Source organism: Crocodylus siamensis, chromosome 11, assembly GCF_052110815.1.
Source record: "Crocodylus siamensis isolate JL-2025a chromosome 11, ASM5211081v1, whole genome shotgun sequence".
NCBI classification, from domain to species: domain Eukaryota; kingdom Metazoa; phylum Chordata; order Crocodylia; family Crocodylidae; genus Crocodylus; species Crocodylus siamensis.
This window is the reverse complement of record NC_143405.1, coordinates 1,670,830-1,695,659: the sequence shown is the minus strand read 5'-3', so window position 1 is coordinate 1,695,659 and position 24,830 is coordinate 1,670,830. Positions and strand designations below refer to the sequence as shown.

The following is a 24,830-nucleotide window of genomic DNA, read 5'->3' as shown; positions in this document are numbered from 1 at the left end:
GGCTTGCCACAAAACAATCCTAGTACATGCAGGTTCTCCCAAGCTGTGTTGATCTTTGGTAAGAAGCCAGCACAGTCCATCAACAAGATGAAAAGGGTATGGAGACATCCTGGGCTTGGGATCTCCGTGTTGCAAAGACCATTATCTTCTGAAAAGCTCTGGTTAGCTGTTTACCTCTTCTGGGAGATTCCAACTAACGGAAAACACTACCTTGGGAACAAGAAATCTGCACTCTAGATGCAGATGTTCAGAATTTGGGCCGTTGGGCTCCCATTGTCAGATAAGGACTTGTTGCCACCTAGTGGATTATCACTGACAAAGGCACATGTTTGGGCATCAGATGCACTAATTACCACTAGATGGAGTCTTTAAAAAACAAACCACTGCTTCTTGTGCAGGGAGAAGGATTTTGAGAGTCCCAAAGCCAAGGTTTCAAGCAGCCTAAGTGAGTTATGCACAGATAATTACATTAATTGAACAGGATTTGGGAACCCAACTCCCTCCGGCCTGGCAAAGTAGGAGAACAAAGTCCTGTGCAGACTAGGGGGCGTTTCCTGACGATACTAGCACTGATAAGCCACTAAAAATATCTTGAGAGTATGGGAAATTATGCTGGTAAAGAAATAATGCTGTTCTTTATTTCACCATCTACTCCAGGGGTGGCCAAACTGCGGCCCGCACGCCATAAGTGACACAGAGGCAGCCTGCGTGTGGCATGCAACGGACCGGGGAGGGGGGACAGCACAGTAGCAGATAGTGCAGGGAGCAGAAAGCAGAGCAGCAGATTGGACAAGGAGCACAGGAACTGAGTAGAAAGCAGAACCCAGAGGATAGGGATCGCAGTGGCACTCAGTGGGGATGCATGACTAAGTTTTGGCATCTCTGCCAAAAAAGTTGGGCCCCACTAATCTACTTTATAACCTTTGCTAGAGGAGAAGGGAGGGGAGGAATCAAGGACACAACTGATACAGCTACACCTGTAAAGGGTCTCAGCACAGGCTAGGCCTATGGTATTTTTGTGGGAAAGGTAACAAGGGGCAACATCCTTAATGGTCTTTTTCAGTAAAGATTTAACTGCATTGCTTTTCAGAGCTCCTACACTGAAGTAGTATCATTCATTTGGCAATCTCAGATCAAAAACCAAAGTTGTCAGCAATAAAGAAATTCCACCTGGCTGTGTGGGACAAGAGAAAGGAGGTACTTACTGCCCATGGAGTTCACGGGAAGAACAGGAGAAGAGGAACTCATCTGCTCCACATCTGTAGCTAATGAGAAAGACAGACTTTAAGAATATTCATTTCTGCCATGTAAATTATATATTTACACTCTGAACAAGTTGAGTTTACATTTAAACCATCTGTTCCCTCATCTTTAAAGTTTTGCCTTATTTGAGAAAAACAATATGCCAGCATTGGGTTGTTCCTTCCCCCACCCCTACAATTCTGACAGAGCAACTGAAACATGACACACGAGTATACCTTACCATAATGTGTATAAAGACAAGTATGTAAAATACACTTGAAGTTCATCAACTTAAATGTTGGACCTTTCCAGACTTCAAAGTGTTCTTTATACAGTCTGAATATTCTGTTGGCAGATTTTGGTACAACATTTATTATTTTCTTATTTTTAAGAAAAAATAAAATATGAAGGACCTTTACTTGCCTCCTCTTCTAAAGGTAGCTGCTTGCAACAAGCAGTTATATTCCATATGTACAGCACAGAGAACACTCCTGAAAGACCATTGTCAGTCACAAGCTTTCAAAGTGTCACAAACTGTAAATGGATTGAATCATGCAGTAGTAATAATTTAACCTGTGTGCTGTTGTTTCAGTGTGTGTGGTAGTAGGATTTTTTGGTTCAGTGGGTGGATGGCTGAGGGTTCCTCTCCTACCTCCTCTCCCCATCTGAGCCTTTGGAAAGGAGCTGCTAATTCCTAAGCAAAGGCTGAGCCTTTCAGGTTCAAAACTGAATCTGAAAATGCACATACTGAAAAGGCAGCTGGAAGACAGTCTCCATGCCATCCCCAGTTGCGGATAAGCAGATGTCACTGTGGTGCTCAGTTACGCTTGTTAAGTTATCAGGTTTTATCCTGTCATTACACACATTTAAGAGCATACACCCTTTTAAATAGCAGCAGAATTCTAGTGCGTTGCCTAACCATAGGAGATGGACTTTTAAAGAAAACCACCAGGTATTAAAAAAAAAAGGTAAAACCATGAACGCTGGGAACTCCTAGAACCTCCTCCACCAGGGCTTGCAGGAGGTCCTCAACACCCAAACTTCCCCCCTTCTGGTCTTTAAGAGGTGCAGAACAAATCTGAAACTTCACAACTGCTGCAGCCCACCAAACAGTTTCAGATCCTCTGTACAAGAATGCCCGACTTAACCATAGGCTTTGAGCTTACAGAAAAAGCCATGCAAAATGAACCACACACCATGTCCAGAAGGGTCATAACTGTTGCATGCAAGCCAAATTTTGGCAGTCGTCAAGGATTGCTACTGCAACACCAGTTTCCCACTCCTATCCCCAGCCAGACACTTTCCAGTGTATATCTGTTTGAAGAAAGCTCAAAAATTCTTTTATATGGAGAAAAGTAGAGACCAAGACCAAAAAAAAGAATCAAGCAAGTTATGAGCAGCTGGAAATACGTTCAGTGAAGTGTCATAAAACTCTAAGTACTACACCAGTTGATGCCACTTTCTTTATAATTCCCATAAATACATGTGTTCAAATACAGTTCAGCTTTTCACTGCTGCTGTAATAGTTTATTCTGTATATATTCTGTAAAAAGGAAAATTAATTTTATAATACAGCTTCCTAGTTTTAATAAAAAAAGCATGATCAACAGAAATACCAGACCTCCCTTTTTTTTTTTTTTATCTGAGAATTTATTTTCTCCTCTGTCCCCTTAAGAGATTTTCATCTTCCCTACACACATCTGTTACTGCCAGACCTGCTTTTCAAAGCATTCATTTCTGTAGTCAGATAACATGCATCCTCAAAACTATGACATACAGCTGTCTTTGAAAACAACTATCTTTTTATCAGTTTGTAAAGAATTCCTAAACTATACACTCCATCAGCTTTAAATTCTATATCATATTAACCTCTGAAATGGGTCAGGACTAGAAATGGCAGGAAGGGTCAAGATGATTAGATCCCAGCAGGGTCTGGAGCCCCTTCAAAAGGACCCTTATCAGAAAAGAGATCCTGCTTCAAAAGTTTTCATAAAGCAGGTGCCCTCTTCCAACACATGAGCAGCAGCAGCAGCACCACCAGTGGAGGTCTGTCTGGGAGACTGGGATGCCCTGAGCTTATGTCCAACATTGAGCTGGAGGCTGGACTTGCTTCTTATAGTATGCCAGGAAGGACAGACCCAGTTACAGATGGATCCGACTAAAAAATCCAGATGGGGCCTAAACTCCAAAAAAAGTTTGGATTGAGGACAGACAGACTCATCTGCCAGGAACAGGGTCAGCTGCGATCGTGCATTAGGAAATGCAGTGCCATCTCTTCGCTCCTTAGGAATCATCACACAAGGACCAATTTGTGTTTTGAAAAGCAGGCCAGGGATCCTCAACCATTGTGCCCCACTTCTTTTCTTTGGTAGTAATCACTACAGCTTTTTTCCTCATGATCTTGATATACAATTTTATGACTCCACTTCAGCAGGGTTATCGCTTGTGTTTCTGTTCTCCTGATATCCCCAGTCTCCCAAGGGCAACAAGGGAGAGAATTTGAAGACTCTCCGTTTTGTTGCTAGCAAATTGCATTCCCACATCTAAGAGCCCAAACAATGCAGTAATACAACTCTACATTCCTCAACTCAGGAACTCACTCCTGGCAGCACAATTTAGTTGCACGATACAAAGTTCACTCTTGGGCCAAGGTTTAATTTTTTTGTTTTATTTTTCCTGTATTCTTCCCCAGTTTATTCCTTGGTGGGCAGGCGATTAATTGAAGGAAGTTACCATAATATTGTGGCTCCTCCTAGGTGGTCAGACATTTGTTTTTATGTAAGATGTGCCCAAGGTCGACAGGCACAAACAAGGTAACTGTGTAAGCATTTACAACAGCCCATTCTTATGGAAAACTGTAGATGTGTATGGAGTCAGCGGCAACAGTCATATGCCCATGTCACACAGGAGAATTTTACCAAGTTTTCTTCCTTGGTTATATAAAAGTTTGGTTTTGTTTCTTTCTTCCTTTGGCCCCAACTCCAAATGGCATTTCTTCCCAACAAGAACCCTTAATCCTTTGAGGGCACTAACAATCCCTTAACTTCATAGGTAGCAAAAAGGTGCTTCATATATGATTTAGCAATCACAAATGCATGGAAGGAGTCTAATCTCATGGCCTATAAAACAGCTGTTTGTGTAACTTCACATCCAGCCAAATTTTAACGTGACAAACCAAGAGTAAAAGTCATCTATTTTGCTGCTGCTGAAAATGCATGCATGCTACTGATATTGAAAAATTGGCATGGGAACAACTCCTTTAGCTTTCATAAAAGGTTAAAGTAATGGGTCAGCAGATGGTCATTTGTAGGTTACCTGCTGCTGTTTGGGGGGAGGAGGGGTCAGCTGCCCTGCAAGTCAGCCAGATGGTGGAGAAGCTAGAAGTGGTCAGCAGAAGTCGGCAGCAGTGGCACAAGGAAAATGACTGTGCAAATAACTGAATCACTTACAGCAGTAAGCTACACCTGCAAACATCTGGAATCATTTCATTTGATAACTTTTGAATGACACTTGATAACCACCCACACACAAGACAAATGCAGTGTAGAGTAAGCAGTTCTCTAACAAGAGCTCTTTGGGTTTTTAGATGTTGAAGTCAAGTAATTGTGTCAGCTTAACACAATGGACAGGTTCATAACTGCAATATTTCTAAATGTTAATTATTAACTGAATTATTAACTGAAATAGTTTGCCACAATCATAATTAGATAGTTGTTTCTTTTTAATTAGTCTGGGTCAATGTCTTTTCAAATTAAAGCTAGAAGGACTGTGAACTGTAGCATCCCCTCTTACAAGTTGGAAGGAATATTCAGCCATCATAATATGCTTCAGATACCATGACAATCAAAAGCAAAATGCCGGGGGGGGGAGGGGGGAGGGGATTTAGTCCTGTTCAACAACTAAACTAGCTTCCAAAACTTGTATATATATTGAAAATGTTCAGATTTAAAGCCTCATCACATAAAAAATGAATACTAAACATTTTCATGTTTCTACTACGCTATTAACAAAATGAGATTTAGAGCAAAATAAATTGATGACATCACTTTTAAATGATAATAAAAGAAACATTTTAAACTTTAAGTTTAAAAACAAGTTAAAACTGTATAGAAAAGACACCATTTTATTCCACCCAGTTAAGGAGCATTTTGTTTTTAAAACACTTGTACAAAGCCCACACACAAAAAATATTTCAAACCAAAAGCTCTTTAAAGCTGAGACGGCTGGTTCTTTTTCATCCTTTCTGCCTGCTCCCACAATTCATCACATACAACATGTTTAACTTGGAAGAACAGGTTTAGCTAAGAGGGGAAGGAGGGGGAAGAAAGACATGGATAACAGCCAGCTAAAATTTTGGAAACAGGCTTGTTCCAAGAGAAGATAAAAAAGGACAAAAGTCTACTTGACTATGAAGAACAGCTGTTGCCAATACAACTATTTAACCTTTGACCTTTTCTCCGGCCAATAAGTGAACAGTGCCAATTGTTTTCTTGTATTATATACTGTTTACAAGCCCTGAGTGGCATGAAAGGAATTAATAATTTAGCTCATGGAGCTGATGACCTTTATTGGGGTGCCTCCTATTTGCTGAACAGGAATCAGAGCAAAGAGCTGCCTTGAAGCCACAGGGTTGCTTTAAACGTTTCTCACTTTACAGCCTAATTGGGCACCATAACATAAATCAATTATTTCTCCTGTTTTAAGCAACAATGCTACCTATTCTTAACTGCTTGATTTCCAACTTCCCTTGTATCAAGCCAGGCCTTGTTCTTCGCATTTTATAGCTCTATAGTAAACATGATGGTAAAGAAAAGCTTGGTGAGCACTGCAGGATTACAGCTGTTTAGTAACACTAGCAAAAAAGGTTATGCTATTTTGAACTTCTCTTGACCTTTGACTGCCCTTGTCCCCACTTATGCTAATTGAAGGGGTATATGGAGGCTACTCATAGAAATGAACTTAGCCTGAACCTGTGCCATAGCATTGGACTTTGAAGATCTCTGGTGCACGAGTGTTTTAGTAACCCAACATACAGTTGTCATCTTTCCCAGTGTAAAGGGGTGATGGTCATTTGGACACCGCATGCAGAGAAGATGCAGATGTTTCCGGCATCCTCGGCAAAGCATCGTGCCAGTTTAGTGGGCTATAGCCTCCTCCTGCCTGTGCTGCAGGCCAGCCACTTCCCAGAGCGCTAACAATTAAGACTCCACACCTGCAGCCCTATTACACCATGCACAGTCATGTTTTGCAGCCCACCGTACCGAGCATCAGTAAAGGGCTCCCGCGAGTAGATGGCATCAATGAGCCAACGAAGATAGCGAGAGCGCCCTTCTGGAATAGGGGATACAAACAAACACGTGAAATGGGACTATCCCAAGCTTACAGAGTCCTAGGGAGAACAATGCAAAGGTTATTCAGAGGTGCCTCAAGAACTGGAGCTGGGGGTGACAACTCCAAAACCTACCTCTCATATGTACAACTGTATTGCTTTACAGGATACACTTGAGTTATGAATGGGTCAGTATCCATCAACTGGCCAAGAGTGTTAAGACACCTTTCTCTATACTTTACCTTCAGAGTAGGGCCTCGTCTTACTTCATGACTAAGAGACAGACACTGTTTTTGGAAGTATTTTTCACTACACCCCAAACTTTAACGATTATTTCCACTAACAGAGAAAGTCTCAGAACCATGGCTACCTTCTATTTAACACAACAGAAAGAAAAAAAATCACAACAATTTAAAACTGTATGTAAGGCTTGCAAAAGCATATCTACCTTCAGTCATGAAAGCATGTATTTTCAATGTGTTCATTTTAATTTTGTGCTTACTCTATTTCAGAACAGTTCTGGAACTTTTCTTATTATTTGACTCATATTCTAACAAAAGGGTTTCAGGATTTTCCTCCCTTTTAGTCACAGCATTACATAGGGTGGTAACAACCATTCCACGTTGGGAATGCATGTCTGAAAGAATTTGGGGGAAATGCTGCAAATTCTTGGTAAGTCAGTAGCTGTGGCTCACAGAATACCCTTTTCACAAAGAGCCTTAGCTGACATTGCATAAAAGGCACCACAGAGACCACTGGCTATCAGTGAATAATCCCAAATTAAGGGGATTTTATTCTAGTAATAGTACATTATGTTATGCAGAACACTCAAAATTCAGGTCACAAGGTGGCCAGCATCCCCACCAGAGATGAGAGCAGGACCAGGAACCAGATGCACACTTCCAGGCTGTAGGCAACCTAATAGAGATTGCTTATCCCCCCCGCTCCCCGGTGAGAAGAAACTGCCCCTTACTTCAACAACACCCTCCAGCGAAGTGTGGAAGGGCCACTCCCAAGCTGCAAGCAGAGGGGTCATCAGGCTGAGAGAGATGTCATTAGAAGTGCAAGCAGCTCTGGAAGACCTTCCTTTCCTGATCCCCAGCTAATCAAGTGATAGGGATCAACACCTCCAAGGTTAAATGGAGACTTGCTCGGGTAATTTATGATTTGTAATATAATCTGCATTCAATCAATACCCAAAACAATTGTGCTTACTGCACCAACCCTTCTATCTCTGGGTAAACCAAAACTTCTTACAACTAATACTTACTGGTAGGTGGCTCATGCTCTGTTGAAGGCTCTCGACAGAATCCTGAAAGGGGATGGGAGGAGAGAAAAAAAAATCATGAGCATGGAGTACGGTTTTTTGTGGGTTTTTTTTTTTTTGGGTTTTTTTTTTGGGGGGGGGGGAGTTAATAAATACAGCAACATGGAAAGGTTATACAATTCGTTTGTGGATGACACCAAACCAAGTGGAGCTACAGACACTCTGGAGGGCAGGACTAGGATTCAAAATGACCTGGAAATGATCCTACATTAAATCAGATGAAATGCAAGGACAACTGCAAAGCCCTGCACTTTGGACAGAATATCTGCACACAGAAATACAGGGATGTGGGGGTCACAGCAGAGAACAAGATCAATATGAGCCAACAGCATGCTCTTGATGTAAAAAGTCCAAGAGCATACTGATTTGTATTAAACAGGACCGGCCCTTCCAAATCAAGCGAAGCAATTCTTCTGCTCTATTTTTCATTAGTGGGGAGGTCTTACCTCCAGTTGTGTCTAGTTTTGGGGCTCCAGACTTCAAGAAAAATATGGTCAGATTAGAAAGAGCCCATGGAATAACAATGGAAATTGGAGGCCTGGGAAACATTACTTTTGAGTAAAGACTGAAAGAACTAGCCTTACCTAGTCTGGAGAAGACAAGACTGAGGGAGGATCTGATCACAGTCTTCAAATATGTGAAGGACAGGTTAAGGCCTGTTCTTCATGGCCATATGGGACAGGAGCAGGAAAAATGGTCTCAAATGGCATTAGAGTCAATTTAGGAAGGACCTGTCTCCCTATGAGGGTGGCTAAACACTGGAACAGGCCACCTAGGGAGGTTGTCGAATCAACATCCCTGGAAACTTTCAAGAGTGGGTTAGACAAATGCTTGACTGGCATGTTTTAGTCAAGAATGATCATACCTTGAGCAGGAAAGTGGACTAAGTGACGTCTTGATATCCTTCCTAGCCCTATTTTTTGGGATCCATTATTATTTCAGCTGTTTAACCATTCCAATGCTGGTTATCCAAATTGTAAGTTACGAGTGTGGTATGACTTTATACATTAAAATCAAGCTGGTGAATTGCATCAGTAAGTACATTTCAAGCACTATTATTTATATCATATTGAGTACTTAAGTATTTTACCCACTTAGCTTAAAACAACATTTTTAACACTACACACAGTGAAGTAACATCTTGGGAATGCGTTTTGATACCTCAGTGACAAAGAACCCACAATTCTCTTTACAGACTTGGTGAGAGGGCTTCCAAGGCTCTCAGCTGAATAAAGTAATTGAGCTCTCATTTAATCTGACAGCATGGTCATAGTCTAGTGAGAGCCACTAGGACGGAGCCGTTATAAGCTTGATTATTAAATATTTGTATAATGTACAGAATTGCACTTTCCATGATTATATCTCTACGCAGACCATCTAAAGCTTGTGTGCCATGTTAATCCCACGAAAAGCAATGATAAGGGATTTGTACACCATTTCTCTTTTTCAGCAGGATAAGGATAAGCTACTGTAATAATGCCTAAACACAAATGCTTACCATGCCATCAAAATCTAAAACTATTCCATCTTCCAAAAACAACGCTTCTCCCTATAAAATTAGTTTAGAATAAACTACACCCTGGGTCACAGATGCTATATGGTAACATGAGTTACTAGTTACCTACAAAAGCACCATGAAATACAAAACATTTGATTTCTTTGAGGAAAGAGAGTTCTAAGTTACATTATTTATTAATGCAATGTTTTACTTCTGTTAACTATTTCCAGAGATATTTCTATTTAAAATACTCAGTTTAGTTATAGCTTCCTCATGATTCTTCTGCCCAAAACTTAAATACAAGTGTTTTTCAGTAAAAAGAGGTTTTTTTTAAAAAAAAAAAGCACAGAACTGACATTGGTTGGCCTTGGTTAAATTATTTGGGAAATTCTCATGCTTTCCCACACCATTTCCATGATCTGGTTTCTAATCCCTTATCCAAAACCACCACTTTGCTCCTGGTTATTTATTCTTTAAAAACATAAAAAGGACACATTCCACACTGAAAGGCTTACAATTAAGATACAGAACACAATCAGTTTGTATTTACATCAGCAACAACTACTTTCATAGCAGCTCTTAGGATGACAATGCATCTGTTTGCCTTTTCACTTCTTAGTGTGTTACAAAGCCTCCAAAGCCAGTTAAAATGCACTAAAAACCATACTCAACTAAAAAAAAAAAACCCCCAAAAAACTTGGAATAAAAATTCCAATGTTCACACCCAAAAAAAGCTCAATACATTTTCAGTACCAAAACCACCACCTGGCCAGTTTACTGCAAATCAATGACACCCATTATCTGTTATATGGACTCCTCGAGGCAAACCTGTATACACACGTAGAGTTTGCTACAGCTTTCCAATATCATTGTATCACGTCCTACTTTTTTGTTAGCCTTCTCAATAAAAGTCTTTCAGGATTTGATTGTTACAGTGAAAAGCTGCCATTCAGAATTTGGCTACCCTGGGATAGGGATTGTGTGCAAGAGACAAGGAGAAATGTCAAGGGAAATCCAGTTCTTTTTGTTACCACCCATCTCCCTGCCTGCTCTCCACCATGTTTGCAAATAGTATTAGCTCCTGCGGTGTGCAATTGCAAAAGCTCTTTTCTTTGTCTGGAGTCATTCCCCATCCACATCTGCCTAGTGCTATTCTTATGTCTGTAGGATGCCATCTTTGTCATTAGCTTTTGTTTTAGATGTGGGGATGCCATTCTAAAACAAGTTTGGAAAACGTATCAGAAACTGCTTGAAATCATTTAAAACAGAAAATTCAGAGCAGGGGCAACCAACCTCATACATCTTAAGTTGCTCCTCTCCAGTTCCTCTGTTATTTTTCTATACCAATTTAATCCAAGTTTTTAAATATGACTTTAACATGACTAAAAACTTGGATTAAAAAAAAAAAGGGATTTTGCAGTAAACAGAGCAAAGAAAACCTGAAATTAAATTAAGTTCTTCTCTGAACTTTATACAAACAAGACTGCATTTTGGTGTTCATACAGAATTGACAACCAAGTTTTAAAAGCTTTTTAATGCTTTAGGCTTCTTAAGATTTTTATGGTTACAAATTTTATGATAGTAAAAGAATTGCCAAAACAACTGTTGTTAAAACACACCCACTCCTAATTTGCCATTTGATGCATCTGAATCGCACACAAGGAAAACCGATTCTCTATTTGAATATAGCTAGAAATCCCATCCTTTAAAATACACATCATTACAAGCATAAAGGGGCTAAGAATTGGTTCTCAGACCAATAAGTCACTCAGACTCGTATCTGCAGACAATAATGCTCCTCCATATACTGGCCCAGCTCCTGCTACTGTCGAAGCAGATTCAGAGCAAAGAATACTGCTCTTCCTGCTCGTATTTGGCATTTCTACAGTCGATGTCACCTATGTTTCCAATTACCCTCTGTAAGAGGATGTCATAAGCTAAACATACAACTAAAGCAAAAAGAGGAATACACTATAAACCCATTATTTAAAATAATGGAAAAGAAAGAGGCATACCACTGTTATGGAAAGGATGCTCCTAACCTGACACTGTTGCTTATTTCTTGTTGCGCACACAAAATCCAGTGAACTTCAGTGGTTATAGAGGGCCCCGTTAGACATGCACTGACCATATGACAATTCTCCTTAACTCTGCCTTGGACAGTCACTTTGCTGGGGTCACTTGACCCCAGTTGTCTTTTCCTGCCTAGTGCAGGGGGACTGGACCCGATGATCTACAAGGTCCCTTCCAGCCCCTCACATCAATGAATCTACAGAAGCTACTTCACCTTTGTAACCTGGAAAATTGAGTTTAGCCTTCTTTCCCTGGACGCTTCTTTCCCCCAACTCTGCTCTGACATCTGTAACGCTGATGACCCAGCACATGCCGCACAAGGGACCATTCAACTGCTCTCCACCGGTGAGCAGGAGCATGTGCTTGTAATGGGAGGTCTGGGCACAGAATCGGAGACGATGCTCTTGGGCAATGGACCATTTACAAACAGACTGTCATGACAGCCTGAGAGCTGTTTTTTCTTCTTCTTTTTTAAACTTACTGTTTATGATGTAAGAGGAACTGAGCACCCTGGAGAAGCCAGCAGGTCGTGTTATCACCCTAAAACAAGGGGCATTACAAAAAGGACAAGTCCGGAAGCAGAATCAGATTAGGAAAAGGCAGGAAATATTTATATATGTGGTGGATGACTGACAATGGCAAGAACGAAATACTCCATCTTTTTCTTTGTTCATGTGCCCTGTTCACATGCCAGTCGAGAACACATTTAAAGTTTCCAGCTACTTAGTGTGTAAAGTGCCTATTTGCAAGGCATCTATATGCACTAAAACCCCAGAGAAAAGCCACCCAGCCCAAATACACAACACAACACTTCAGACAAATCCAACAAAGCCACCCCCAACAAAAGAGACTGGATCCCTAACTAACACCGAGAAGGGAGAGAAAGGAGATGTAAATACAACAAGAACCATCCTTTCTTCCCCTCCCCCAAGCAATCTAGCTAAAATAAATAGGGCTTCCATCACATCCTGAACAAGAAATACTGGGGAAATGCCAGGACCCAGCCAGGAGTCTTGAGCCCTTGTTAAGCCTGAGGATGCCACAGATAACCAACCAACTCGGCAACTGTAACAACGATCCAGGAACGGATGCAGTCACCCCCAGAACAGTTTTCATATCTTATTACCTAAGTCCTTCATAACGTGTCAAGTGCCTGAATCACATCCTCTGACAATTAAGCAAGCTGTGCAGCTTGCAGATGGTGGGTATGACAGATGCCCTTGTTCCTATTTGAAAAACTGCAGAACACAACAGCTCCTCTGCAACTATTGTGCAGCTCTCCAGAGTAAAAGCTTTTTGTAAAAAGTGGCTGCAAACAAACCCTCATTAAGGTTGGGCACTAAGCACCCCAGAAATTAGGAGGCAAGTGCTAGTTACACCCCTCTGAGCACCAGGTCCAATATTATTCCCTAGTAAGATTATACAAGGGAATCAGAAGCACATAAATTTTATCACTAAATCTGTAAGCATCTTCTCATTTGTGTGTTTGTTTTTTGGCCTTTTTTTTTTTTTTTTTTTTTTTTTTTTTAAGGACTATGAAAGAATACCGTCAGTAGATAACAGCTAATACTCACTAGCATCTCAAACAGACTGCTGCAGAAAAGCAGCCCTGTGCTTTGGAAACTCATTAGCTGAAAAACAATAGGATCAATTCCTGTCCACCTGCTGCTCTCTTACCCTATCAATAGGCTCCTGTCCCAATATCAACAGGTCAACCCCAACCTGGCCACCCATAGATGAGACACTGAAGTTTTCACATGCGATGCCTGAGCATACTCTGACATGAACCAACTTATTCAGCAAACTGGAAGACATCAACGATTAGCCTTTTTCTTTTCTTTTTTTAACAATAAACATAAACCTCAAACAGCACCAGTTCTAACTGTAAGACACTGAGTGAATCAAAACAATTCATAACAGTATTTGTTAGACATTAAGATGAATGTGCACTAATCCTCCCAAATTCTTAGTCAGTCATTAATGCCTAGAGCGCTGTATCCTTCTCCCTCTTCCAAGCTAAAGGAAGCCTATTGTATAAAAGGGAGATGCCACATCTTTAACCTTTCACCCCATAGGCTTTCAAGTCAGAGGCAGAATTAGTTAATCATACATGTGAAATAAATCACAGGAGAGGATTTTTTATTTTAAGTTTACAAAATCCCATTGAGAAGCTCTAAGATAGCATTTGATGTATATATTGAGTTATTCTCTTAAAAAACAACATATCAGTTAAAAGTTTCAGCTTGTATTTATCCTAGATAAATATTCTAATATGAAAGTACAAAAAAAGTAACTTTCACATGCAGCTAATCTGCTTCTGGTGTTAAAAGGCAAATTCGAGGGAAGGTGCATTACTGGGAAAACCTCGTCTTTCTTAGCTTAACATCCTCAATGCATACAGTTAGAAAAGGTTTCCCAGCCAGCATCATTCCTCAGCTGAGAAGGGATGAGATTCCACGGGTACTGTTCGGAAAACATAGTACCATAAAAAATCTTGTATTTACTGAGTACAGCACCATCATCTACTAAATTAGGTGTTGGCAGCCTTTTGCCACTGCAGGCCTGAGCTTTGTAACCAAGCCCCCTTGCCACAGGTCTGAAATCTCTACCACCCGAGTGCCAAAGCTGCCTGTACTTACCCTGGCAGCAGATACCTAGCCCACCTAGGTAAGCTCAGGCATAAGAACGCAGCAGGGAGGGCTGCAGAGAGGGTGCACAGCTTGGCACAGCTGTCTTCTGCCCACCTCCTGTGCCACCACTGTTTGGATCCAGCCCACAGGTCGTAGGCTGCTGACCTCTGTACTAAATGATCTCAAAACTCATAAGATTTGACTTAACAGCTCCAAAAAATAATTAAAATAAACCAAGAGCAACTAAACCTAACCAAGAGAAACTAAAAGTATTTCAATTTAGAAGGCAGACAGACCAAAGCATGGAGAGGTTATGACTTGCCCATTGTCATCAGAAAGCCCAAAACTTATTTCCCAGGTTGCCTGCTTCAGCCATAAGACAATCCTTTCTTTGTCCCAAAAGAAGCTTTTACCTATACTGCAAGGTCTGAAATGCAAAATCATGTCATTACATATACAAACCCTACTACATACAAATAATGAATCTCAGAAAAAAAATTAAACTCAACAATTCCATGCAAACTTTACACCTCGCTGTGAAACTCATTCGCGACTCATTTGAAAGAAAACTTTCAGATTGGGGGAGAGAGGGCAGTGCTGATAGGGTCCCCAGTACTAATACTTACAGGTTTATTTTCAAAAAGTCTTATTGCATGCATGTCCAGTGCTTGAAGTTTACATACTATGAATGTCATCTCCTTCAGAGGGCTTGTTTTAATTCTTACCAATGATGAGAATTGCAGCATGCTTGATTTAAAAAAAAAATCTAACTTTTGTGACTAGAGTGAAAAACTTGACACAGTCAGTGACTTGAGTTCTCCCAGGAGGCTGGACACAATGAACTTGCGAGGTCCCTTCCAGCCTTAATGTCTTTGCAATCTATAAAAGCGATCAAGAGCTAGAAAAGCTGCACAACTGAGATCTGTACTGCTTCTGCTATGCTTCCTCCACGTGTGGTGCAGTCACCCTTAAGCCATCAGTCGGTACTACTCTTAATAATGTTTCTCTTTATGAAACTGCAGCATTCATTTGAAAACTGACCTACGAGTCAGTCTTTCAGGCTTTAAGCCAGCCAGCCAGCTGGCTAAGAAGATGTACATGGGCACGTTCGTGCACTGCTATAATACACCCAGAATACTGCAGGTCTGCTCAGAAATAAAGTGCTCTTAGCACTGTTCTCCCAGGACCTCATTCAGAGCCATTACAGCCGAAGGAAAGCCTCGCACAGAAACCACATCCATACACCTCTGTCATACTTGCAAAGAGGTCCATTTTTGTTCCAGTTGCCCAAAACTGATGGATAAACACCAGAGTTTCTGACAGCTTCCAGCAGTGGTTTCTCTTTAAATCATTTAGCTTAGTTTTTAAAAAGCTTATGAATTGCTTTAGAGTAACAACAAGTCATCTGTGTTGGGGTTTGCACTCTGTTTTCAGTATTGGAGGAGGAGGAGGAGGAGCAGCAGCTGCAGAGAAAGTGTGTTCTGTAGGGTGACATTTGTTCCAATGTTCTTTTCTCCTGGCAATCGTCTCAATACATGCCCACCATCCTTGCATCTTACAGTTCAGGGGTGGACTCATACTCTAGCAGGCCACTTCCTCTCCTGGATTGTTACTTCGGAGGGTTACATTAATAAAATCCAAATGAGAAGAGGCTCTGCCCACCTCCCCTGCTCACTCCTTCACTCTTCATCACTGTCACGTTTCACAGATGGCCTGTGTTCTGCTTGATCAGCAATGTGGTACCAAGGCTTGTCATCTGAGCACTGGCCCAACTGCCCTTCCTCTCCGGCACTGGGCTGACCACCAACTGTTTCCAAATCTGAAACATCTTTCTTCATTAAAGGGATTTAATCCCAGTATGGTTTGCTCCTTATTAGCCCAAGTACAGGACCACTGGTTTTGGCACTGTTCTCCTTCTCAAAGCACGAGTATCAAAAGTACACAAAAATAAAGACATCTTTTAAAAGACATACAAGTCTTTAAGTGATTCCAGGCTACGAGACTACCTTAATCACAATGCAGTTGAAAGTGAAATGCCCACGGATTTACCCAACATACACATTTATGGGAACATTATTTGAAAACATTTCATAAGTGAACACCACTTTCCTTCCCATCAATTAGCCTCTTTCCTCCTCAGCTAATAATAATATTGCAGTCAATGTACTTCCTGCACCCAGCCCTCAGGTCAAATCAATTCAATTCAGTTCGAGTCCCCTGTTGTAATTTTAGTCTTTGAACCACCCAAGAGCAAAACGTACAATGAGTTATTTAAGACGAGAGGAATCAAAGCTCTGTGCATGGAGCAATGACACACCCAGTTCCACAGCACATCCCTGGATTGAGATGAGGAAGTGAGTTAGGATGCCGTGTTTCATATTAAGGGTAGAGACTGACAGCCCAGAGGTCACAGGTTGGAGGCCACAGCAGAAGCACTCATGGCGCAGCCCCGTCAGAGTCCAACAATTCTGCCAATTCTGCTAAATACCTTATTTTACAAGGACACAAAAAAGGGAAAGGTTTTAATGAGGGCAACTACTACTTTTGAAGGCAAGAGTGGTACTTTATAACCAGAAAAATGCCTTTTGTTTAACAAACACCTTTCGGGCCTTCCACAATAAGAAATATGGAAAAATTCTGAATTAACAGGGCAACATGCCTAGCATCTTTGGGTACACAGAAAGAGGCAACTAACGTTAGAGCACTGGTCATCTTCTGACCTAGCTGAAACGATCGGTACAGCAGTTTCGATTTAAAAATGTTTTGTTCCAGTTCGGCATGGAACAATTTTAAATAAATTCTCAACCTCCAAGGAAGGCCTCTGGCTCCTCACTGCCTGAGACTCGGGAACGCAAGGCTGTAAAGGATCTCCCTGATCACAAAAATCAGTCTTCTGCATTCCAAGCAACTAAAACAGGTTCTATATAATCAAATCTGACCCCTCTCACACAGTACTGCTATAAAGCACAAGAGGTAAAAACATACTGCAGGTAAAAAACAAGGAAGACAAGAGCCACTAAAGCCAGGGCTACTGAAATGGCAGGAAATTTGTTAGGTTACGATCTACTCAGATTACCCTGTAAGAAGAATCATACCCTGCACTATACAGGAAGGGAAGCGGGGAGGAACCACAGTCCTTCCCCATCTGACCTGGGGGACAGGTTCCTTTCTGACTCGAAACCTGGTGACCAGTTTGACCCGCGCGTGTGCGAGATCAACCCCGCCCTGCATTTCTAAATACTAGTACAGGCACAAGAACAGCCCAGCCAAACTCTCACTGTTAGCTGCAGTGTTCAATGCTTCAGAGGAAAAAGGGGGAGGAAACAGCACCCAAATAACAGAAGATTTCAGGGGCCAAAGGGGTGAGAACCTTCCCTGCCTCCTACAAGCAACTAAGAGAACCCCTGAAATATGGGATCACAAGACACTTCAAGGAGACAGAGCTTTCCGTCATCACCATCATGGAAATGCCAATGACCCAAATCCACATATGACATATGCTCATTGTTTTTTCTTATGGAGAAACTAAAGGAAAGAAATAGAAGTGCCAACTTCTTTCAGCCCCTTCACTCTTCCTCTCAAAGTCGCGCACACTGGATTGAAGTGTTCCAACCCCACAGAACTTCAGTTTTCAAGTCTTAGGTTATTTAGAAGCTTGCAAGCCATTTTTCTTACTGCTTATTTTAATATAACACCAGAGGTACTTTGTTTTTAAAAAAACTTCGAAGTACTAAACCCAAAGAAAACATGGATTGAAAAAGTCAGTCTGATGAGACTTATGTGGAAAAAGGAGATGGAAATATCTATATCTTCCATATCAATCCACAAACTATTATTTCAGTACATTAATTCCCATTATCTCTTGCCATTACTGCATATAAATTAAACATTTTATGATGTTAAACTGTGTTATTAAGACCACAAATGAGTCAAGGATAATAAAAACAAAAATCAAATTGACTCTATTCTACTTGAGCAATATCTGTTTCAGAAACTGCTTAAGCAGGAAGATGCTCTTACCCTATTACAAAATAATCTAATCAAGAACCATAGGAAGGTTTATGATGCAGTTACAATTAGGACCATATAAAGCACGTCTGTTGGAATATACACAGCATCAACACTATCCTGAACATTTCACGTGATGCGATTGGCAACGTTTTGGTAAATGCTGGGAACCACAATAAAGCAGAAAAGCTTGTGGATGCTTTAAAACAGAGCTGTTTAAAGTGGCACAAAGTTAATAAAGAAATACAAAACCTGAACTTTCCAGATGCTTGCTTCAACTGCTGTCTTTCAGTAACCCAAGATTCACAAGCAATTCAAAAGCAACTTGCAACAAATGTGAAGGAGTAGTTAGTAAAGAAACATTCTGGCTTAGAGCTGCAATTTAATTGCTCATGATTTTAAAGCCAGCTTTTACTGAAAAACCCACTGCAATTTAAAAAGCTGAGATTTGAATTTAGGAGAGGTTCAATCACAGAGAGAGATGCAACCAAAATAGAGAGCTTACCAAGTACAAATAAATATTTGTAAAATTTACCAGTATATTCACTCCACTAGGAAAAAAAGTTATCATCTGATATGGGACTAAAACACAACCAATGACTGCATAACATTACTAGAGGAAAGACATTTAAGCAACTAAACTAACCATATTTCCAATAACTTAACTAATATGCAATAATATTTGATGAAAGTATAAGCTTACCTCTTAACTTCCTAGGTTTGTAGCACTTCTTATTCATGTACATTTACAAGTATTACATGGATTTTGCAATCGTGTGACTGATTACACTCAACAACTAAATAAAGTACTCTTTAAAGTTATCTGGAAATAATGCTAGGAGTATAAAGGGGAACAGACACCTTTTTTAGATAACCAAAGAAAACGAATATTTAACACTATTTTCTGTGAAGGGAGGGTATGCTCGCTTCCTACCCATTACATGGGCAACATTACAGCTCTTGGACAGATCTTATTAGTCAATTAGGGTTTGTTTGCAGCACATTTTAAAAGTTTTCAGGTCAATACCCATGTACGAGATGCCTCTGTAATATATGCACCCAGCTAGTATGTCATGTGTTCATTTAAGTTGAGGAATTTCCACCTATGACTACATGACAATCAAGAATAAAACCAACACACACGTACAGAATTGGACGTGCATCTGCTTACCTGCAAGTCCAAAGTAGTGTAGAGGGGCCAAAATAAAACAGTAACAGTCTTGGAAAAGTACAGCTAGTTGAGAGTAAATGCATCCTTCTTGCTGTGGCCAGGCAGTGACTTCAGTTTCCTTTAAAATGCATAGCAATGGTGGGGTCTAATTCAGAGCCCAGAGGTTAAGCCTGCACCCGACATGTACCACATTCAGATTCTGCAGAATGAAGTGTTTCACTTAGAAAAGAAAATTAAATCTAGGATGATTATGGCAGCAAGGCACCCTCAGAACGTGAGCAGGTAAGAGTCATTCTCCCTCGGCACGGCCACCTGCCTGACAAGTGACACTGAACACAACTGTGCTAAAAAGACTGGCCCTGTAAGGGAACTCTCCCCCTGCCTCAACTCCATTCAAACTTCCCATTGCTGGCAGGTTGACTGTATTACATTACGTACGCTTAGGAATGTCATCTCTCTCTACTACTTCGTTTTCACATACTATTGTATTAAAGCACCACGATGCTCCAATGATAGGTTTATATGAGTAATTCTCTTTAACTGCACCAGAACCTAGATTTCCAAATCACAGGTCAAGACCCCACAGTGGCTTACCTGTATAAGCAACAAAAGCAGTGGCCACTGCGCTCTTAATCTTCCAGTCCAGGTACCAATGACTTAAAATAAGTAACTGGTAGTTTATACTATTACTCACCTACTGTCTTCATTAAGTTACAGTCTGCTTCATTTTCTTTCTTCTCCACCCCCACGCTGGTTTGAGTGCGTCCCAAACAATAACGCAGGCTGCTTCCATGCTTACTACCCATCCTCCAGCAGACCTAAGTTATGTTTCTTTTGGCAGCTAAGGTGCTTAGCTGTCAGTCAAGTGAGTGGACAGACTTTGCACTTCCAAAATGACCATACCTAAGAGCAAACGTGGAATCCTGGAGTGGAGTAGAGGGAACATCCCACTTTAAATCCATTTCACGGATGCATACAATTATAACTGCAAGCATGTGCCCTTTGTTGATACCAATTCAGAAAGATTTTATTAGAATAATTTCATCCGTCAAGAAAAGAGAAACTGCTGTAGGTCATTCTATAACACTAGCCAACATCAGAGACATCAGCATTTTGTAAAGGCCGTTTCAGCAAAAGAAAATTATTTCTAACACTCGCATAAGAGTCTGCCCCTCCTGGAAGACTCCCCACAGACTCCAGTTAATTCTCAGAGCTACAGTATGCAGCATGTGCCTCTGGTCTTCACTTTACTATGCTAACACAGCTCTCGCACACTGCAAGAACGAACCCTCGGTGATATGGATTCCTGGCTTTGTTCCTTTCTTGGGCTGGAGCAAGACTGTCAGAAAACAGGATGATCACTCATCGGCAGCTAATGCTCAGGTTATCATTCAGGGGAGTTCTGCCTCTTCAAATAAGTTCACTGTATCAAGGTAAATATTTCAGGAATGGACTCCTACTTGATAGCAATACTGCTCAAAGTCTGCAGTGATTTCATTACAAGACAACATTTAGGACTTCTGTTACTTAAATTTGTGATGCAGCCTTTTTCCACCCCCTTCTCCGACTAAACATCAGTTGGCTCAAAGCTAACCATCCATCTCACAAACTTCACATGATTAAGATTGCGAAGGGATCTCTGCAGATGAACATAAAGCAGAGCAACCAGTCTTAACCACAAAAAAAAATCACTTCAGAAAAGGCACTAAAAAAGCAGCTGACATTTCTATTGCCTTACCCAGAGCTCAGCACTAAAAGGCTGGCTCGATTCTTTTCTTACAATTTACAACTCTGTGGCATGCACAAGCATTAAACCTGGGAAACGAAAAAAGATTTTTGCTAAAAGTATGTATCAAGGCTTTTTCCTTTCACCTACATTTCTACAATACTAATTTAAAGGCTTCTTCCAAAGGACATGCTCTTAGAAGAAAGTGAATTCACCTTAACCAAAAACCCCCCACAAAAAAACACTTTCCTCTGATAAAAAATGTTTAAGACATCAGGCAATGATTTCTTAAGGTGAAGTCTTTATTGTAGCTCTCTTGAAATCTGATGAACATTTTGCATTTAAAAGCACATCTAACTATCCCAACTATGCAGCTGGTCCAATAACAGATATCACCCTAAGAAATCCTTGCCCCTCACACCATTCCTGCACCATCGTGACTACAACATCTCGTTAACAGAACCATAACTTAAGATAACAGGAAATTCCTTTTATAAGCATCTCAGTTTCTCGTCTCCCACATTAAACAGTGAGGGCACCATGTCTTTACACATTGATCCACTGATTATACTATCCACTCATTTATATGATTTAACTTGGAAGTATTGTGAGTAATTTTTGAAGATGTACTAAATTAAACTACAGTACACAAATGACAACCTTTTTCTAATAAGTTTACTGACGGAAAAACAGAAAAATTAAGTTGCAGCACAATTGTGTGTTTTTAACTGTCAGTTATATATGGAGAAAAAAGCTGCATTCATTTATACATGATGCTGGACTTTGTGACAAAATCCAGGACTCAAAAGCTGCTATGACACTCGGCCAAAGGTTGTCCCAGAGAAATGTGTCAACAAAGATGGCATGGGTCCATTTTAGATAGGAAGGGACACATGCACCAGAAAGGTTAAAACCACAGAGAAGAAATGCAGCTGTATACCTTACAGTGTGGGCAGTGTAGCCATGCATTAATCTTGACGTATCGCACGTGGGAGCAATAAACAACGCACGCGACCCGGCCGTTGGGACACGCAGGCTATATGCTGGCCGGGACAAGAGACCCCACTCAGAACTCACTCCAGGATGAACAGCAAAAGTTTTATTTCTGAAATTATACTGTGAACAGACCTATTCCTCAAGGAACTTTTACTCCTTGTGCTTTGCTTAACGATTTCTGTCTATGAATTTCATACAGTTTTAATGACTACTAAAGATATATTTTAGCAAATTACAATATGAGAACACATTTACATTTAAAATTGGCATTTCTATTGACGTAGGATTTTAGCAATTATTAGCAAGCATGTTAATGGATGCAAACCCACAAACAATGAAGCAGCTCTGAGCATGCTATGCTCTGAGCATTTTAATTTGGATCAATAACTTGTTTACACAGGTGAAAGGTTAAAGTCATTACATGTTTTTATATTTTCTTGATAACTTAAAATTGCATTCCCTGCAATGCTAAGGAAATAGCAATATTGCCCAATAAAGTATGGGAAAAATAAAGCTTCTAGCTATAAATATCTCACTGTAGGAGAAACACCAAAAGCTGAATTTGAAGCCTGAACAAAACATCCAGAAATGCTTTGCGAACAATTGTTTTTAAAATTAAAATGCCTGGATGCATCTGATAACAATGTAACATTTAAAATGGCATTCTGAAATATTTCAATCCATCTTCAAAAAAAAAAATTGAGCAAACTGAGATGGATAGTTTCCAAATTACAGAAAAATAAAACAATGAAATGAAAGCATAGTTAGAAAATTCTATGGATTATATCCCACCTGTATCATATCATCTGTCAATCTTAACAGAAGATGAGTCAAAAGACCTATGTGAAATATAGCCATTTATTCAAGTTGCTTGCGAAACATTTCCTTCCTACAAAGTTAGCTGTCAAGTGTTCGAAAAGGAAGCAAAATTCAATATATTGTCTAGAAAAAATATACATACGAATTCAAATCTTAGATGGAAAAGTTTTGAAAGAATCAGGAAACAAAAGCTCAATTCCTGTCCTGTCTATAAAACAGCCATGAACAGCACAAACCAGAGGCACCAAGGAAGCTGATCAACTAACCAGATTGGTAGACATAAGACATCTGAAGGGGGAAAAATGTGACTAAATGTCTCAATGATAGATACAGAGAGGGTTAGGGGTACTTAATTAGGAGTAACTGGAAAGCACCAGAAAGTCTTAAGCACAAGGAAGAAGCCACTAGCATCTGCTAATCATGTGCTGCTGCCCCAGCAGGTAGGCACACTGCTAGGCTTCACAAAGGCTGAACTGCTCAGCTACTACCTCCAGATAATGCTGAGATGAGGGGGTAAGAGTACTACACATGAACTATTCAGGGTAAAAGGACCTTATTTAACAAAACCTTTACATACACAAGGATGGACTGACATGTAACAAGTCAACACTGTCATGTACTGCATGAGCATTTAGCTTCTAAAAAGTGCACAATCACTTAGTGGTCCAGCACCATAAACAGGTTACCAAACATATAGAAAGGGCTTGGCCTTTGCTCCAAAATGGGGCTTACACAAATACAAGCATACCTCATTTTATTGCGCTTCGCTTTATTGCGCTTTGCAGATATTGCATTTTTTTACAAACTGAAGGTTTGTGGCAACCCTGCGTCAAGCAAGTCTATCGGCGCCATTTTTCCAACAGCATTTGCTCACTTCGTATCTCTGTGTCACATTTTGGTAATTCTCGCAATATTTCAAACCTTTTCATTACTATTATATTTGTTATGGTGATCTGTGATCGTTGATGTTACTATTGTAATTGTTTTGGGGTGCCACGAACCACGCCCATATAAGACGGCAAACTTAATCGATAAATGTTGTGTGTGTTCTGACTGCTCCACCGACCAGCCGCTCCCCCGTCTCTCTCCCTCTCCTCGGGCCTCCCTATTCCCTGAGACACAACAATATCGAAATTAGGCCAATTAATAACCCTACAATGGCCTCTAAGTTTTCAAGTGAAAGGAAGTGTCGCAAGTCTCTCACTTTAAATCAAAAGCTAGAAATAATTAAGCTTAGTGAGGAAGGCATGTCGAAAGCCGAGATAGTCAAAAGCTAGGCCTCTTGCACCAAACAGCCAAGTTGTGAATGCAAAGGAAAAGTTCTTGAAGGAAATTAAAAGTGCTACTCCAGTGAACACATGAATGATAAGAAAGTGAAACAGCCTTATTGCTGATATGGAGAAAGTTTTAGTGGTCTGGATAGAAGATCAAACCAGCCACAACATTCCCTTAAGCCAAAGCCTAATCCAGAGCAAGGCCCTAACGCTCTTCAATTCTATGAAGGCTGAGAGAGGTGAGGAAGCTGCAGAAGAAAAGTTTGAAGCTAGCAGAGGTTGGTTCATGAGGTTTAAGGAAAGAAGCCGTCTCCATAACATAAAAGTGCAAGGTGAAGCAGCAAGTGCTGATATAGAAGCTGCAGCAAGTTATCCAGAAGATCTAGCTAAGATAATTGATGAAGGTGGCTACACTAAACAACAGATTTTCAGTGTAGACGAAACAGCCTTATATTGGAAGAAGATGCCATCTAGGACTTTCACAGCTAGAGAGGAGAAGTCAATGCCTGGCTTCAAAGCTTCAAAGGACAGGCTGACTCTCTTGTTAGGGGCTAATGCAGCTGGTGACTTTAAGTTGAAGCCAATGCTCATTTACCATTCCGAAAATCCTAGGGCCCTTAAGAATGATGCTAAATCTACTCTGCCTGTGCTCTATAAATGGAACAACAAAGCCTGGATGACAGCACATCTGTTTACAACATGGTTTACTGAATATTTTAAGCCCACTGTTGAGACTT

At 40.5% G+C, this 24,830-nt stretch overlaps 1 protein-coding gene and 1 long non-coding RNA gene across 3 annotated transcripts in view; one reads left to right on the top strand and one right to left on the bottom strand.

Annotated features, from left to right (window-relative positions):
• Nucleotides 1–2,823, top strand: part of LOC149855240 (uncharacterized) — a 37,355-nt gene extending 34,532 nt beyond the window's left edge. The window contains exon 4 of the long non-coding RNA XR_016438589.1: nt 1,091–2,823. This is a non-coding gene — a long non-coding RNA (uncharacterized LOC149855240). The remainder of the gene's footprint in view (nt 1–1,090) is intronic.
• NR6A1 (nuclear receptor subfamily 6 group A member 1) overlaps nt 1–24,830 on the bottom strand; it is a 156,296-nt gene that overhangs the window by 117,637 nt on the left and 13,829 nt on the right. For both annotated transcript variants that reach the window (XM_090022960.1, XM_090022962.1), the window contains exons 2-3: nt 7,842–7,883; nt 1,206–1,265 (exon numbers count right to left, since the gene is read on the bottom strand). In XM_090022960.1, coding sequence (XP_089879086.1) covers nt 1,206–1,265; nt 7,842–7,883 — 102 coding nt within the window. The remainder of the gene's footprint in view (nt 1–1,205; nt 1,266–7,841; nt 7,884–24,830) is intronic.